This window comes from Nelumbo lutea, chromosome 1, assembly GCF_056320005.1.
Source record: "Nelumbo lutea isolate HS-2025 chromosome 1, American lotus-T2T, whole genome shotgun sequence".
NCBI classification, from domain to species: Eukaryota; Viridiplantae; Streptophyta; class Magnoliopsida; order Proteales; family Nelumbonaceae; genus Nelumbo; species Nelumbo lutea.
Window position 1 is genome coordinate 115,631,190 of NC_142684.1, and position 18,382 is coordinate 115,649,571.

Here is an 18,382-nt window from a genome sequence, read left to right on the forward strand (position 1 = left end):
AATCATGTTCAGAGAAGCTTCAAAGAAAAGAATCAAACCCAAAATAAATAGGAAGAACAACTTTTCACTGAATACTTAAGAGAAAATCAACAAAAAAAACTCCCCTATCTACTCTTTATATAAAATTCTTTACACCCTTATGCCTCGTACAAAGAAGTTTCTTAATTTAATAAAGCACTCCTTATTATAATCCAACTAAATCTCTTAAAAAAATTCTAATTTAATACAAATTCAAAAATCTCACTGTAACGCTAACTTGGTAATTACGAATTAAAATAGAAATTGACGTCAGCTTGATAAACACGAACTAAGATAGAAATTCTGTGATGATGCTATCTCATTAAATATTTACTAAGTTGGTTCGGTGGTGCCATCCCTACTTTTTATGTGTCTTGTAGTGGTTCCAACTTGTATAGAACTTATTAGCATCATTTTGCATCATCTTCCTCCCTAAGATGGGTCTTAGAAAATCAACTTTGTAAATATTTATTCAGTTTGTCCAAATCCCATATTGTATCATCCTCCCCGAGTTGGAGAGAATCCGACATTGGATTCAGTTACCATCTGAGAGACTGCTAGAATATATCGTTGCACTTTTGCTATGTTTCTTCATTTCTAACCCTCTAATAGATAATTGGTGATGTAAAACTCCAATACGAATTGAAATATTTTCACCATATATTTTATATTTTGAAATATATACTTTGCATTTCACATAAGATGTATTTTTTTTAATAACTATTCTTAACATTGCAAAATTGTTTGCCAATTAGGATCTTCATAGACATGCATGAAAACAATGTGATCATAACCCCCAAGATGATCGATATTGTCCCCATCATTTTGAAATTCACTATGAATGATGGAAGATTCCTCCTTAGCAATTGACTTTTCATCAAAGATTGGAGGTTTGTTCCAATCAACAAGTTTCTTTTCAATAGATATTGTTGAAGAGAATGACCACACATTTTCGTTGCAATCCTCAATAATATCAAAGCAATCAATAAAGTCATAAGATTTGATTTTACCTTTAAACTCTAAACTTGATAACTCCTCCATGAAACTCTATTTCATGAATTTATTTAGGGCTATACCTCCATGAAACTTAGAGAACTCAAACTTGAGATCTGTTTCCCATTGCTTCTATTCACTACTCATAACTACAACCACTTTGGTTGCTTGTTGAGTAGAGAAACCACTATAAATTTTGGGATCTCAATATTGAAACCCATTTTCCATTGTTTCTGGTCCCCACCCGCAATTGCAGTCGATCTAGATGCTTGCCTTGATGATGAAAAGGAACAAGTGGAGGCACTTGCATCGGAGCTGTTGTTCCCTATTTTGGAATGAGAATGTAGTGATCTCAACTCTTGAGAAAGTGCATCGATTTGTCTTCTCAACTCTACCACATCTTTTTGTGTTTTGTTGTTGAGTTCTTGGTCCATGGTGTGAGCCACTAGTTTCTTCTTAGGAGCTATAATCCAAAGAATGATCAAACTTGTGTTCTAATACCAAATGGTGTAGTTCAAAAAATAAATCACATTCAGAGAAGCTTTGAAGAGGACCAAAGCCAAAATAAACAAGAAGAACAACTCTTCGTTGAATACTTCAGGGAAAATCAACAAAAAACTCCCCTATCTATTCTTGATATAGACTTCTTTACACCCTTATGCCTCATACAAAGAAGTTTCTTAATCTAATGAAACTCCTTATTATAATCCTACTAAATCTTTTAAAAAAAGTTCTAATTGAATACAAATTCGAAAATCTCGTTGTAACACCAACTTGGTAATTATGAATACAAAAAGAAATTCCGCAATGATTCTATCTCGATAAATATTTACCAAGTTGGGTTGGTGGTGTCATCACTGCTTCTTACATGTTTTATAGCGGTCCCAATTTGCATAGGACTTATTAGCTTCCTTATGCATCACCATCCCCCCATACGTACTAAGATGGGTATTTGAAAACCAATTTTGTAAATATTTATCTAGTTGGTCCGAATACCGTATTAGATCATCATTGAATGTGCTTACAACGTTATGCCTACGTAATCCGAATTGGGTTAAGTGTGTTCAAGGGTTCATGGTAGCATTCTCTCCTTAAGTGGAGAAAAAAAGGGTGTTTTCTAGGGAAAATTATTTCACCAGATCTATTTAACTAATGAAGCTCATGTGCAAACATTGTCAAAGAGGAGTTTGTCTAGAAACTATAATTATAAGTTCTTCCCTATATTTTGACTATTTATATCAGTAACTATGATGATGGGCGTTTTGGCAGCTCCCGGCTAGCTGGTGATTCAGATGCCTAGCTGAATAATCCCTACCTGGAATGTGCCTTGGACGCCTAGCTGAATCGTTCCTACCTGGAAGGTGGCTTGGATGCCTAGCTGAATGATGACGAGTTGGATAGGTGGCTCTGTTGTCTAACTGAATGGTGATGAGCTGGAGATGTGACTTTGATGCCTAATTGAATGGTAACGAGCTGGAGAGGTGACTCAGTTGCCTAACTGAATGGTGACGAGCTGGAGAGGTGACTCAGTTGCCTAACTGAATGGTGATGAGCTAGAGAGGTGACTCTGATGCTTGGCTGTATGGTGACGAGCTGGAGAGGTGGCTCTGATGCTTAACTGAATGGTGATGAGCTGGAGAGGTGACTCTAATGCTTGGATGAATGGTGACGAGCTAGAGAGGTTGTTCTGATGTGACCTGCAAGGAAACAGTGTTAGAGTGCTTGGGTTTCCTTCCCGGGGTGGCCACTCCAATGCTTAAGTCAGTGAATGCGGAGATTTTTTGAGAGCTAAAGAGCTTTGAGAACTAAATTGTGCATGTCCCTTCTGAGGTTGGAGGTAAGACCTTTATATAGGCATTGTTTGGCATGGGCATCACACAACGCGTCTGGGATCTCCAGCAAGACGTGCCTAACTGCTCCGAAGTCCTCAGAGGTAGTCGTGCACGTAGGCCAATTTTTACACCTTACTGGGTGTGAGAGTTGACTTCCAAGAGACCCGAGAGTGATGGGATCCATGCAAAATTTGTCAGCAAGCACATCTCGCAGGTCGCCACCTAGACCTTAATCAAGTCGACAAGCCCTCGAGGGAGGTTACTCCTCATGTCAAGGTTGCTTCGGCCGGTACTGACGAGGTACCACAGGTTAACCCTGGACGAGGTGCTGCTAGGCACCCTGAGTTGTGGACGAGGTTGCCAGATAGGTTTCCACCAGGTTGGTGGAGGAGGCAGGTCGCCAGGTCAGCGGTGGAGGTAGGTCGCCAGGTCAGCGGTGGAGGCAGGTCGCCAGGTCGACGGCAGAGGTAGGTCGTCAAGTCGACGGTGGTAGAGGCAGGTCACCAGGTCGGCGGCAGAGGTAGGTTGTCAAGTCGACGGTGGTAGAGGCAGGTCACCAGGTCGGCGGCAGAGGTAGGTTGTCAAGTCGTCGACGGAGGCAAGTCGCCAGGTCGCCAGTTGGGACTCTATCATTTTGGCTAAGGAAAGCTGTCATCTATGTGGTTTTGAGGTGTCATCTATTTGTTCTGAGATGCCATGTGTCATGATGTCAATGGAGGGCCAATCTGCCCTCATCAGTTTTCAAGATTTTCCTTAAAAAAATAAGATCTATTTAAAAAACTATTTTGATCACACTTTTTTCCTCATCAAGAGTTTGTTTGTATTTCATAATTTATATTTAACTACTAATAAGCTAGGTAGGATTGTGAGGAGTATAGTTGGGACAAGGATTAGATGATGATTATGTTTTATGAAGATTTGGTATGCTTTGAGAAGAGTCTAAAGATGGGCAGAATCTAAAAAAAATCGGATTAGTAAGACTAGATTAAATAATACCAAAACATTATTATATACCTCGCATGCAACACCATTGCATTATTATATAAGATTAAAAAGGGTTGTAAAGGAGATTGGTATGTAGAAAGCCTAGATGTTTCTTACCCTATCGAATTTTGTGTTTTTTTTTTTTTTTTGAATTTTTAAAAATAGTTAAATATGGGGCTATTTATTTATTTATTTATTGAAATCAAGTTGTTTAAGTTCACCCACAAGGCCACAACCAATTTAGCTCGTGCATCGCACAGACCTCTCGTATTTTATAAATTAGAAAACTGAATCAAAACTGTAAACCAAAAATTGAAATTATCCTAAACCGAATAAAACCGTTTCTAAATCAAGATGAGACCAAACTGCCAATTTTAATATACCCAGTTCGGCAGACTAAATTGTGTAATGAACGAGTCCGGATTTCTTATCCGCAACGATTCCGCCTACAGCTAGTTATATATATGCATGGGAGATATTGTCAATACACAGAGGTAATGTTTTGTAGGAACAGAATTCTTGTGGACAGGGATCCAGAGTCATAATGAACACTCATATTGTAGAGAATAGGGACATAAGATTTATGTGGATCACCTTGAAAAATCACTCAATCACCGTTATTGACTAAGGATTTTGAAAAAGTTATTGGTGGTTTCCTGCTTGATCCGGTATTTAGGGAGTAAGCCTTGGTAATTTTCTATTTGATTTTTCAGATCTTCATACAAGCTAGGGATATTAATTTGATTGGTTGATAAAAGTATAATCCTTATTTAATTTTTACTATCCAACTTGGGAATCGACCCAAAAGAGGCAATTCACAAAGTCTTAGTGACTTCATCATCTAATTTAAGCAATTATATATGATCAAATTGAAATTAGTTTGTTCAAATATAAACCAATAACCGACCCATTAGTTCCCCTTTTATTGAATTAACTAATTCTACACTTGAGTAAAAGGTGGAGGGATGCTGGCGAATAAAAGAGTCTCTGTATATGCAACTCGCAACTCGCGTCGTCCATTTGTTGGCCATGGAGACAAGGTGGTATGCATTAAAAGACATGTATGTCCAACTTTATCTTCTACCGTGTCCTTTCATTGGCCCCACCCTTTCTGTATATTGAAGTCTCTAGTGTCGCATAAACAAATGAGATCAAACTTTGTTAATTTACGCTGTGAGCATTTCTAAATTCTAACTACAGAAAAGTACATCTCTTTTTCTCTTTTGAGACAATAAAAAGGAACCCTAGTAAGCGAGTTTTTTTTTTTTTTTTGAATAATATTGCAATTCAGAGTTTCAGACAGACAGAGAGGTGGGGTTGGATGTTTTTTTATAGCGTCTTTTCTTGGATCTCTCGTGTATGTTATGTAGGGGATTCTGCAGCTAACAGTTTCATAAACTCGTTGTTTAGTAGATTAATTAATTTCTCCTCCTCCTCGCTCCAATATTCCACTGATCTTTAAAATCAGTGGACTAGAAAAAGTTGCAGCAAATAGAGGGGTGTGGTTTCACGAAACTGCATTGGCGCCTTGCAGCTTTAATCACGTTACTACTTACAAGTACAACCTTCAAAAGCAATATGCGCATTTGTTGTCTTACAAATTAGTCATCCCACATTCTTTTTTATATGTATTCATTAAATTTAAAAAGAATTATAAAGCAAGGGAACTAAACAATCTTAACTCCCTAAAACAGTTTATGAACAGCAAATGCAATTACAATAAACCCCAAAACAAAGAGTTTCTATTAACCCCTTGCCTCGTTAAACCATCTGCCATGAATTTGCAATTCTTTTAACCCATTTGTACTGAATTTCAATATCCTTAGCCAGCCACTTTATTTTCGTTTTTCATTGATGTACTTTCGTATCTTTGAGTTATCCTTTTCTAATTAGTTCATCACCACTTTAGAATCTCCTTCAATAATCAGCTTTCTAATTTGTATCTCCTTGGCTCTTTAAACCCTTTTGGTGGCCATAAAAAATCAGTCCTCTCTCATTAAGAAATTAAAACCCAGCAGAGAATCAGCTTGATTATTACCAAAAAAGAAGGAAAAAGAATCAACCACAATCTGGCCCAATCCAGCTGAACTGGTCGGCTTGAGATGAATCGGTAAACCACTCAAGCTTTCTCCATGGATCAGATTTCAGTGGATGTATGCTATATATTAATTACCAATATTGCAAGGCGAAGTTAAAAAACTAATGGAGATCTAGTACTAGCTAGCTAGGGCATTGAACACACGAACAGTCTAGCTAGCTAGAAAGTACCCTGCTGATCTGAATTTGACACATGGTCAGTCTATGAGTTTGAAATATATATCATAATAGGAGAAGTCATTTTGGGTCGGATCTTACTTAGGCGAGTTCGGATTCAGTGGACCCTTCGGTTCACGGGCGTGTGAATTGCTATCCATCGATGTAATGAGTCTGTTAAGGTTGTCAGTCCGGTTCAACCGGTTCGGTAAAAACTAAACCCGAGCCCCTTTCTTTCCTCCTCATTCATTTGAAATCTCTTTCCCTAGTTTTATTTTCACTCGAGCCCTAGCTCAAGAGCAAGAGGCCACCAGCGGCGATATTCTTCTTTTCTACAGACCACCACTGTAGAAAAGAATCAACCTGCGGTAAGCATCCACCCTCTTCATTTTCCTTTCAAAATATGATATTCTTCTTTTCTACAGAGTACAGACCACCATTAGTGGAAATTTCTCTGTTTCACTGAGCTCCGACCGTGTGAAATCAATCAGCAACAAGTGTAAACCGGTTGTACTTGTCAGTCTTAATTGTTATAAGTTCTAACATTGAAAATCTAATAACTTTTGTCTCAACTGTATTTCCTTAACACAAAGATAAAAGGTTTGATAAAAAAAATGGAGAGAACAAGCTATTATTGGATAGGAATACTTGTTTTGATAGATAGACCGAACATGTCAAGCTTTTGATCAATCTACGACAACGTGAAGACCCATAAATCGGACCTTGTTCTTCCCAAGATGTGGGTTATTTGATTCTGGCATCTTCACAACTCACATGACTTCCACTCCTATCCCAGTGCAATCTGTATGTTGGAACTTTGAACTTGAATTGCAAGAACAACTTAACACACAGTTGGAAATCGAAACTATATTATTGTTTTCCCGATTCAGAGAGAGAGAGAAACCATCTAAATTACTCCATGGGTAATTAAAGTAAACTCTTTATTTATTCACAATAGAAAATCTCATAGAAGGCCGGACGATCCAAATAAAATGTGAATACAAAAATAACAACTCCATTAATTAATGTATCAGGGTCGCATTATATCTAATTACTGCATCAAATACTGCCGTGGAGTGTGTCTTTGCCAAGCAATACCCACACGCAATCCGGAAAACTCCCGTGCCTCCGATGATTGGTATCTCTCTTCATTTCAAGATTGGTCAGCTGACAAATACATAGATGAGAGTCATCAGAAGGCTGAAGTACTTGTTCTGTTGTGAAGACATGGCGTAGAGCCCCTGAGCAAGCCCCATTAGGGTTGAATTTATATTGGGTGTGGCTGTGCGCGGTTGTCCATCACGTAAATTGATCCAAACAAGGATGCAATTGGGTCAAAGCTTGTGATGTCGGATAGCCGGCGATAAACGCTCCAACCCAACTGCTGGTTTACACTTGTCTCTGGTTGATTCCGTGGCGTTAGAGCTCAATGAAATAGAGAAATCGCCATCAGTAGTTTGTAGAAAGGAAGAATATTATATCGGAGAGGAATAACAGGTTTGGAAGGAAAATGAGGAGAATGGATGTTTACCGCCGGTTGATCCACTTCATCAGACGTTGAAATCGCTGCACTCCACCCTCTTGCTCTTGAGCTAGGGCTCTGGCGAAAATGAAACAGCGGAAAGAGAGTTCAAACGAATGAGGGGAAAAGATAAGGTCGGATTTTGTTTTTATCTAACCGGTTGAACCGGGCTGACAACATTAACGGAATAAGATATAACAATCCCCGAATAGTGTGAGGGTTCACGCGCCCCGTAAACGGAAGGATCACTGAATCCGGACTCTGGTTAAGCAACCTATATGAAATTAGAAGAGACAAAGCTACAATTAATGAGGTAGGTGTATGTTTTGTTTAAACAATCAGCAGATTGGAATTGGAATTCATGGGAAGGACATAGGCCATAAAATACTTGAGTAATAATTAAAGGGGTTCTTCTATCATCTCCACTGGAAACGCTCCAACTTTATGGAGAAAAGAGTAAAAATTTTCTTCTGCTAGTATATAGTATATTTTGAGTCTTTTGATTACATAAAGCATCTCCTCCTAGTACTTCAGTCCCATCAATCAAGATTTTGCCAATGATGACCATTTTGTCATTTTGATATCAGCGTGTCCGAGTCCGACCCAGACCCAGTCCTCCATGAAAGTGTTGCAGATTTGCTCTGTAAACCTAGTCACTTTATTGCTAACCAACTGCGTAACCGGTAAGCGCCTTCCTTCCCAGTTCCCACCAACAAAAGAAGTTTTCTCTGTCGGTAAGTAACAGATTCAGTGCTTTCATTCCCATGTCATAGAGCCAAGTTACCCACTTTTTCTTCTTTACTGTGTCACGATGTTTATCGCTCTATTAATAAGTACTGCCTGCATGTTTTCAACTTTTCATAATAAGTTAATTTGCATAGTATTTAAACTCTTTAATTCAACAACCTAATTCTTCCTCAGTAGAGTTTTGAGCCTTGAATCCTTGATTACCCCACCCCCCCTCCCCCACCCCAAAAAAAAAAAAATGTTCTGAACCTGTACTCATTTAACAATCTTTGATAACAACTCTTGTCACTCTTCTTAATCTTCTCATCCTTCACTTTATCTGCCTGATATTTGTTTTAAATTACACCTCTCTGCATTCATAAAATAAATGATACAAAATATAATATATACATATTAAATCAATAATGAAGAATATTCAATTCGTTACAAAGTTGATTTAAATTTAACCGATGGTAAATGAAATTGAGGATGTATAACTTCATTTCGTCTACCACACAATTAAATGCCTCTACGAAACTAAAAACCTTTTTGGTTCTCTTGATTATTTTCTAAACTATTTCTCAATTTCAACCGGAAAACCTCGTTCAGTTCAATTAACATATATGGAGTTCATTCTCTCATCTTGGGCCATTCTTTGACCCAGTGGAACCCCCCAGGAGAAACCCGGACAGAACTCAAAAGGGAGGGTAGGAGATCTCCCGTCTCCGGCCGGCAATAAGCAATGAAGGCGGAGCAGCTGCTATATATTTGGTAGAACGGCCGGACCCGGACATACAGTATATGAGTATACTTCGGGGATGACTTTCCTCAACAAATAGGTGGGGGGTGGGAAGTGGGAACCACGGCCACCTACAACTGGGCCACTCGCTGTTGTGAGTGCACATAGAGAGGTTGAGGAAACCAAGGAAAAGTAATTCCACCCCCGTTATTAAAGCGTTTAAGCGCAGTGAAATGGCGGTGAAGGACGTTTTGGTTGGTTTTGTTGTTTGTTTCTTCTCGTCAGTATTGTTAATTTGTTACTTATAGATTGTTACAAGCAAACCCAAACAACCAGTTTGGAATTTGGATTATTTCACAATCCCATTCCATCCTACTTAGCTTACGCTCACTCTCCAACATGTCTGGTCCTCAAAAACCTAATTATGCATGCAACTGCTGATATACCAAGGAGGAACAAGAAAGTTCAAAGTTCTATTCCTAAGAAATTGTTATATTTCTCTCTCTCTTTTTCTCTCTGGTGGCTGTGAATCTTTCTTCTTTCCTGTGGTGTGGCATTCAGCAAACAGCATAAAAAAGAACTACCATGTCAAGAATGGGTCAATACCTGTACCACATTGTCACTTGTTTTTTCTTCGTAAAAAAAATAAATAAATAAAAAGGAAAATCTACCTTCTACTCAATTAGGCTCCGTATTCATAAACGTTAAAGGTAAACAGATTCTAAATGATTTCAAAGCAAATATTTTTTAGCCCCTTGTACATCGAAACAAAAATAGCGTTAATAATAGTATTATTTAATTTCTTCCTGAAATAAAATCTGAGTAAAACCATGTAGTCAAGGAAGACCCAAGCACCCAATTCTATTTCTACAGTTGTACTGAAACGTTGTAAAACAAGTTTGACAAGTAGGACACTTTTTTTACATTTAGAGAATTTAATTTAATGTATCACTTCTATTGGTAGGTCACAAACTTACAATTTTATTTTTTTCTTTCTTTTTGTCAAATTCAAGCAGAAAATTGGGTGGAAGATAGTGACACGGCTTTCTCAATATTGTTTTAGACTTGAAGCAACACTAGAGAGATTGGTGTATGAGGTTAATTAAAAACCATATAAAACCGATGGAATATATATAACATGGATAACAACAATGTTTCACCATCCACCCAATAAATCAGCTAAAATGTCACTGCACTAACCATTTCATCAAATAGAACCTGACAAGTAAAATACTTACTGAGCAGAACATATTCAACATGATATTTAATTGTGTTTTTAGTACTATGTAAAAAGCAACAGTTTTCAGTGTCACCCAGTTAGGTCCAAGACCAGTGTTAAGAGCATGCAGCAAACCTTTTGCTGGAACCTGTTATATATTGATCAGTTTTTCTGCATTATTAGTAGGATGTGCCATGATAAGAGAATGTCATAAAATGTGTTATCTTATGTCTCAGTGGTGTTTTTAATATGCAATCATACGGGTTACATAGCTGTTCCATAGACTTCTCCTGCGAATCATGCAAAAAAAAAGTAAACAAGCGCAATTAAATCATATTCGTGTTATTGCTCCCTTTTCCTTCCTTTTTAAATATCAAGTTTTCTAACAAGGTAGGAGTAATAAGGTACAAAACCTTAAATTTACAAAAGAAAGAAAATGAGGCAAACGCAAAACAATCTACTATACAATTAAGTTTAAGACTAATCTTGGACAACTAGCCAGCTAATTTCACGCTACGCTTCTCATGCATATATATATATATATATATTCTCAACGAGAAAAATCAGAATAGGAAAAAAAAAAAAAAAAAACATAAAGAAGAGAGACAGAGAGGGTGAGGAATGGGAACCTCAAATCTCAACATCCCCCGAAGTCTCTTACGGAAAACCGGCTCTTTTCTGGCAGGTTTCCGGCGTGTTGAAGCCCCAGTGTGAGGGATACGTCGCCGGATGTGGTCCCAAACCTTACAAGTGTGGCCCCTAATTTGGTATTGGCAGTGGTGGTCCCGTAGTCCGCAGAAATTATGCCACCATTGTATCGACGCGTGTCATCAACAGCCAACCGGTGATGCGTATTGGGTTCATGGGTCGCCGGAAAACGTTGGGGTACGAGAGGTGACATATCGTTGTGTGAGGTGATGGTGGTGGCCATGGTTTGGGTAGATTGGCTTGCTTGGTTTTCCGAGAAGCATTGTCTATTGATTGCGTTGAGTGAGGGGTCGTTGTCGATGGCATTGATTTCGGATCTTTTGCCTGCTGTTGTAGTTGTTGGGGATGATGTTGTTGTTGCTATTGCAGCAGCTGCTGCTGCACCTGCTGCTGCTGTTGCTGTTGTAGGCGTTGGTGTTTGTGCAGAGCCGCTACTTTGGCCTTGTTGGCTTCTTTCTTTATCTCTATCCTCTACTTCTTCCTTGGCCTCTTGTTGGTACATCTCTTCCACCATGGGTTTCCACAATCGAACCCTGGCATTAATGAACCAGTTCGAAACCTGCTCGAAACGTAAACAAAAATAAAACAGACGTTAAAAGTAGGAAGATTAGATTGGACTCTTGTACAAGGATAGAAGCAATAAAATATTAAATATCTGTGTGGACATTGCGTTCCACAGAGAAAAAGAAAAAAAAAATAAGCAAAGAAACAAGCCCAGACATATATCTACATCTCTCTCTGACTGATTTGATTGGTTGATTTAATGCACATTTCATAATCTCGTTACTGCAAGCACTGTAGTCTTCTTTGTCACTATGCTATTATTGTTAGTACTAATTGTGTCTATTAAGCTGCAGTTAAGGCTGTTAAATGATAAAATTACAAGAATACAAAAAATATAATTGATATCCTTTATTATTATTATTTTTTGTTTGCTTGGTGCAGTTATCCTATGCTTCAATGTATTTTCCTAACCTACATCGGTTCTCTACTCCGTTTCTTAATGCAAAAGAAGTAATGTATATTTCTTCTGTTCCTTTCAAGTTACATGGATCTGTTAGAGTTCGAAATAAAAGTAACCCAGTAAATTCTAGTATACAAAACTAAAGTTGTCCATAATCTTGGCATAGTTCTCTTCTCTAACCAAGAAGATGAAAGAAATAGATAGATAGAGAGATAGAGAGAGATGTTAAGTTTGGAATATGAAGACCAGGCATAAATACACAGTGCATTTACTATTGTAAGGCTCTTAACACGGTGTCCGTGTTGTACGTTGTAACCAAACTGAGAAGTTTAGCTAAAAGGAAGAAAGAAAATAAATTCAAAACTGTAATGTATCTCATGTCCCATTTCTTCCGTACTTTGTTTCTGCTGTAAATTTAGTAGTTATTTCCCCTTTGCCATTTCTATCGGGAAGGAAGGAAGAGAAAAAAGGAGGAAATGGCCTTTAACTTATAATAAAAAGTTAATGCAGGTGAAAAATGAAACCCTAAACCATGCACATAAAACTGAACTTGCTGTTCGTCTTCTGGGATTTCTATTCTCTTGCTGGTTTTTGAATGGAGACCCAAAAAATGAAGACTCTTTCATTGTTTCCTCTTCTGTTCATCTTTCTGTTTTATGGGGGATTCGAGAGAGAATAGGACGAACCTGATTTCTCGATAAACCAGTCTGCCGCGCCAACAAATGCTTATCTGCATCACTTGGGTACCTGGACAGAAAAGACCAGAAAATGACATCAGCGTCCCTACCCAAACCGTATAAAGAGACCGCGAGCTTTATGTACCGGTAGATGGGATAGAACGATTCTTTCCCTGTTAAGGCGTGGAAATCTAAGAGAGGAGAACAGAACAAGCAGCATCAGAAGAAAAACTGCTCCTACTGATCTCTGCTTTATTATCCTATTACATGTATTGCTTTTTTTAATGAGTATTGATTGATTAAAACAATATCAATATGAGAAAAAGAGAGGGAGATGGGCTTTCATTTTGTTAATTCTTTTCAATGTATTTGATAACTAACTTCAGGTAGGTCAGAGATAAAGAGAGAGAGAGACTGCTTTCAGCTGTGAAGTCTCAGAGAGAAAATATGCAAAAAGAGCATGGGAAGAAGCTTTTCTTCAGCTTTTTGCTGTGGAGACAACACACAAGGACACTGCATTACTGTTTTCTTAAACACTAAAACAGAAAAGGGTGATCAAGATATATTAGATCCGATAATTTATGGGAGACACAGAGAGTGAAGGATTATAAAAGTATTATTTTGTAATAAATAATAGTGTTGTCTTTTCTTTCTGCTTATCTTTGTTGGTTGAAGATATGAAAATGAATATGCAACCAAGAGAGAGAACGTACGGGTGAAGAAAATGCTCAAAAAGCCAAGATCTCAAAATGTTGACGGAGCGTTCAGGCAAGCCCCTCTGAGGCCTCCAAGCTTCTTGCTCCATCATCCCCATCTGGTGAAAGGCTCTTTGCTGTCTGAGGCTTTGTTCAAGCAACCGAAGTCTTGGAGTCTCTCCTTTCGTTATTCCTGAAGCCCCCGCTTCCTTCTCTCCCAGTAGCTCACAAATGTGTTTCAATTGTGCTGCTATTGCATCCTTTAAACATCGGAAATGACGCGACATTGCTTTCTGGGCAAGCGCTGTGTAAGGAGTTGCCGCCCCAAAACCCATAACTGAGTCAAAGGAGTTTACGACCATTTGCATTTGCTCGCAGTAATGGTTGTATCTTCTATCAACCTGATAACGGACAAGTATTAGAAGAATTATTCAATCCAATTCATCAAACCCTTGTGCACGAGGCCTGTCAAAAATGTGAATAGTAAAATAGAAAAGCCGCAGTACTTTTGTTTGTTCCGCTGTTCGAGTTCCAAGGTTAAATTACCAAAAGATGGAATTACAGGAAGAGAAGAGATCAATAATCATGATTCTACAAGTAGCCTGTAAGAGATGGTGAAAGGGGGTTCTTTGTCCCTAAGAACTGGGTGAAGAAGAATAAGATGCTGATAATGAGGCAAAAGGGGGGAAGGAGAAAAAAAAAAGAAAAAGTATATATATTCACAACTCACAAGCATATTTTAGCTAATAACCATGTAGTACATGGACAACACAAAGAAAAGAAAGATTTTTTTTTTTCGGAAAAGAAAGAAGAGAGAAAATTTGGGTCATGGCATTTGATCTTAATTTTGATAAAAGGTGCGTGGGTAAGTGAACAAAGAGAAGTTGGTGACAATGTAGGGTAGGAGAGGTTCTCTTCTTTAAGAAGTCAAGATTTTAAAATGGAGAAAGTGGGCAACGGAAGCTTTGCTGTTGTCTTAATGGAAAGACAAAAAATAGACTTGACGAATGGATGAATCAAAACTTGAAACAGTAAAATGATTGTTATCGATCTTCAATAGGTGGGTATTCTTATACTAATTAAAGAGGAATAAAATAAAGAAGATGAAAAAAATTTATCGTCTAAGGTCAACTGGGAAAGAAATCAATGGCTTTCTGTGCAGTTACTATGATGGGTATGGATCTCTTGGAGCAAAAGCCTTCTGAACAACTTCTACGTATTATATAGACTATTGGTGATCTTCCCAATCAAGGAATGTCTTTTCTTATTGGAGAGATCCGCCTTAATAGTAACTTTCATTTTCTTTCTCCTTACAATTACAAAAGTCCAAAGTACAGAAGCACCCAACCCATCAATCAAATTCATCAGTAAAATAGAATAGAACATAGAATTCTAAAACTCAATCATCTTATTCCATGGAGCGTTGGAAGCCACAATTCAAAAATCCCAGACACTTGCCGGAATTTCTGTTTTCTCCGGTGGTCTGAAAAATCAATTCCAGACAGGAGAAAAGATAAAAAAGGGACGGGTCTGTGTTTATAGTTCGTGCCTGATATGCATGCCTCACGGAGGGAGAGAACACTGAATGAAAAGAAAGGCTTGGAGAGGAGAGAATCAGAGAAAGAAATGAAAGCAGGCACACAGCACGAGAGAGAGAGAGAGAGAGAGAGAGAGAGAGAGAGAGATTACATGCCTCATCAAGCATGGACATCAGCTTGACCTTCCTCCTCTGGTAATCAATCCTATCGGTAGCTGATAAGGGAAGTTGCTCCTTGGAAGAAGATGGAGACCCACCACCAGCTGCACTGTTACTGTGATTAGGGTTAGCGCTGGTTCCATGATGCTTTCCAAGCCTGTTATTCTTGAATTGTCCCCTCCCGACACTGCAAAACTCTTCCAACAATTCTTGAGCAGCCTTGGCATACTTGGAATGCCTCAAGACATTCACTGCCGCTAAGGACGATCCGAACCCAACATGGACCTGGTGGTTCTGTCCCACTCCTTGTAAATGCAACGGTTGGTGATGACTCCCCAAATTCTTCCATGGGTATGAACCAGCCGAAGAAGCGCCTCCCCCATGACTACTGTAATAGAACATCCCACCATCACCCATCCTAATTTCCTCGGCCTTGGCCGCTTCCAAGTGCTGCAACGACGACGCCAACGACAACGATAGCCCTTGACTCTCCACAATACCCCCAATTTTGCCCGTGTTATCCCCTCCCCCGCTACCTGGGACCCACGTGAATTGAGCTGGATGTATTGCGCTACTACCCAAGCCCACTCCGGCTGCAGGTGCAGCCCCTGAACCCGAAGAGTGAAATCCTTGTAGATGGCTTGTACTTGTAGTAGTTGGATTTGGAAGCAGCATATGAAGGGGAGTAGACGACGATGGGGGAGGAGGAGGAGGAGAAGGTGACCTTGGTTGTGGGTTCATAAGAAAAAGCTGCATGGCAGCTGCTGAGTCCGCATTTATGCTTGAAATCTGATGCTGCTGAGCGCCTATTCCATGACTGTCACGGTTATTATTGTTTGGGTGCTTTGCATCTCCCCAGTGACCCAACCCGCTCACTATCCCTTGTCTGTTCCCGTACCACTCATTCGCTGCCGATGCCGCCACCGTGGGCGGTGGTCGCGGCAGTCGGTAATTGGACGCGATCTGATTTTCTAGGAGCTCCGCAGCCACGGGGGTATCCGGCTGGAAATTGAACATCTCAGACAACATCCCGCCCGTCTCATAACCCGGCAGCCCCCCGGACTCTTCCGCTTCTATGCCCACTAAAGGCGAAGGTGGTTCGAACCCTTGCACCCTTAATTTATCCCTCCGGCTTTGCTGGGCGATGTGTTGCGCTTGTTGTGCCGTCGTCGATCTGTCGAAGCCATTTGAGAAACCAAAGATCCCCTGATGGAAGCTTTGGGACATAGAATTTACACAACTAGGTTTGTCTTGGGAGGCCGATGCAGTCTTGGAAACTAGAATTGGGAGGTGATTCTTCAAGTGAAACAAGAGAGGCGCTGGCTGTGGTGTTGCTACTCCCATATCAGTGTGTTCTTCTTCATCATCTCTTTCTTCTTCGGCCCACCAGTACCGCTTTCTCTTGTTGCCGCCGCTAGCTACTCTTGTTACCACAGATCGATTTGAATAAGTAGGTTGATACAAGTGTAATCACAGAGAGAACGGAGATGAAATATAAGCAATCAACGATTAAATTAAAGAGTAGTTGTCGTAGTAGTAGTAGTAGTAATAGTAGAGAGAGGGGGGTGGGGGGAGAAAAAAAAAAGAACCAGAAAGAAGAAAGACAGGCAGTCAGGCACTATTTTTTAGTGTTTGTTTATTTCACCTCTTAGAGTTGCAGGAATTGAAACGATGCAAATCTCTCAGACATCGTTTTCCTTTCCTTCCGTGGGATTGAATACTTGCTGAATTCTGCTCTCTTTCTTTCCCTCCTTTTTCCCCCCTTTGTTTTTCTTTGCAGTTAGTGGTTTATAACCGGCTTCTGAAAAGAAAAAAGAAAGAATCACGAAAATAAGAAGTATAAAATAAATCCAAACTCGGAATTGATCTCTCTCAGACAACGCGGAACCAGAAGAGAAAGAGAGAGAAGAGAAGAGAAGAGAAGAGAAAAGGTCGATATTCTTCCTCTTCCACTTCCTGAATCCTGATCATCACACACTAAAATTTTATTATTTATTTCAGTATATGTATATATTACATATCAAAGAGGAGAGGGGAAAAAAGTGATGAAGAAAGAGAAATAAACCAAGACAATTCACCAAAATAAAAAATAAAAAATAAGGTCCCTGGCTTTATCTAAGGATGACAGAAATGAAGTGGTAAATGACTGAAAATTCCCCACCTAAGTCATGTAGATGTGAACAAAAGGAGGGCATTTGTGTGAGTAGAATTTTGAAATAAAGCCCCTCAACCTCAACTGCTCTTTAAAATTTGCCAAAACTGCCATCCACAAATTTATTATTACCTTTAATTTGGGTTAAGGAATTAATTAGAAATCAAACATCCATCATATGGAAATGGCCAAACTGCCATCCACAAATTGCGTTTTTGTAGATGCCCCTCACTCACTAACCAACCTACTAGCAAAATTTAAATTGGGAAAGGGGCAAGTTCTATAACAGCTAAGATGTCAATCGAATCAAACCACCGAAGACCACAAGGGAGAAGAATCGAAGATATTAATAAAAGGTAACTGACGTGGTCATTTTTGACATTTTATTATGATGCACAGATTCTTTCAGGGTTTTTTTTTTTTTCCTGCAAATAAAGAAACTAAAAAATAGAAGTAATCAAACCAACAAATTGAAGAAATCAACATACACAGGAGATGGGGTTAGTATATTCGAGAAGGCAATCTCTGTGTGGTTTGGTCTTGTGTGAGACTGTGAGCTTTTCTTTTTTTCCTTTTTTTTTTTTTTTTTTGATATTAGTGAGACTGTGAGTTGTGAAAGGCACTTAAAACCGCTTCTGAATTGATGTTTCGGGTTCAGAATGTAACTAGTTTCCTGGGTTTTGGGCCTTTTGGACATTGATTAAAATTTTAGGGTTTTAAGGCGCTATTTTCCTCAACAATAAATACCCCTAATGAAATTTGCTCCTCACACTCGGGCGCCTCACATGTACATCCACCATGGATTAAGAACATCTCCCATAAATAATAATTTAAAAGTATAAGAGATATTCTCAATGTATTTGGAAGGCGCGTGTTAGGCGCCTTGTGTGAGGAGTAGATCTGGTCTCCGTACGCCCCTTTTTTTTGTTTTCTGTAAGTGCTCTATTAACTTCATACTTGTATACCACTCACTGAGGGAGAGAGAAAATTTCCCAACTGCAAACCGGATTGATAGTTGACAGCCCAACCTTCTTTGATCTGTCGCCTTTTTGGTGATGTCACGTGAACCTCACCCTCTCTCGCTCGCTCTCGCTCTCTCGCTCCCTCGCTCGCACGCACGATAGGACAGGACCACTATATGATCTTCCCATGTCATAACATTATATTGTGCCTGCCTATGCCTACTATATAGTAAGTATCTTAT

The 18,382-nt window shown here is 39.2% G+C and overlaps 1 protein-coding gene and 1 long non-coding RNA gene across 3 annotated transcripts; both read right to left on the minus strand.

Annotated features, from left to right (window-relative positions):
- Positions 1-7,004: 7,004 nt before the first annotated feature.
- LOC148876951 (uncharacterized) lies at positions 7,005-7,878 on the minus strand. The gene is made up of 2 exons (XR_016110958.1): positions 7,612-7,878; positions 7,005-7,505 (listed from the first exon to the last, which is right to left on the minus strand). It is a non-coding gene; the product is annotated as an uncharacterized LOC148876951 (long non-coding RNA).
- Positions 7,879-10,599: 2,721 nt separating this feature from the next.
- LOC148876952 (BEL1-like homeodomain protein 2) lies at positions 10,600-17,186 on the minus strand. Of its 2 annotated transcripts, none has more exons than XM_088979095.1 (5): positions 16,672-17,186; positions 15,024-16,444; positions 13,349-13,731; positions 12,645-12,705; positions 10,600-11,553 (listed from the first exon to the last, which is right to left on the minus strand). In XM_088979095.1, the coding sequence occupies exons 2-5, from the start codon at positions 16,368-16,370 to the stop codon at positions 10,924-10,926; spliced, it is 2,421 nt and encodes an 806-aa protein (XP_088835221.1). In that variant the 5' UTR covers positions 16,371-16,444; positions 16,672-17,186; the 3' UTR covers positions 10,600-10,923. The 2 variants fall into 2 exon arrangements, with proteins under 2 accessions (XP_088835221.1, XP_088835230.1); XM_088979104.1 differs by having other exon boundaries at positions 15,024-16,449; positions 16,672-17,123.
- Positions 17,187-18,382: the final 1,196 nt, after the last annotated feature.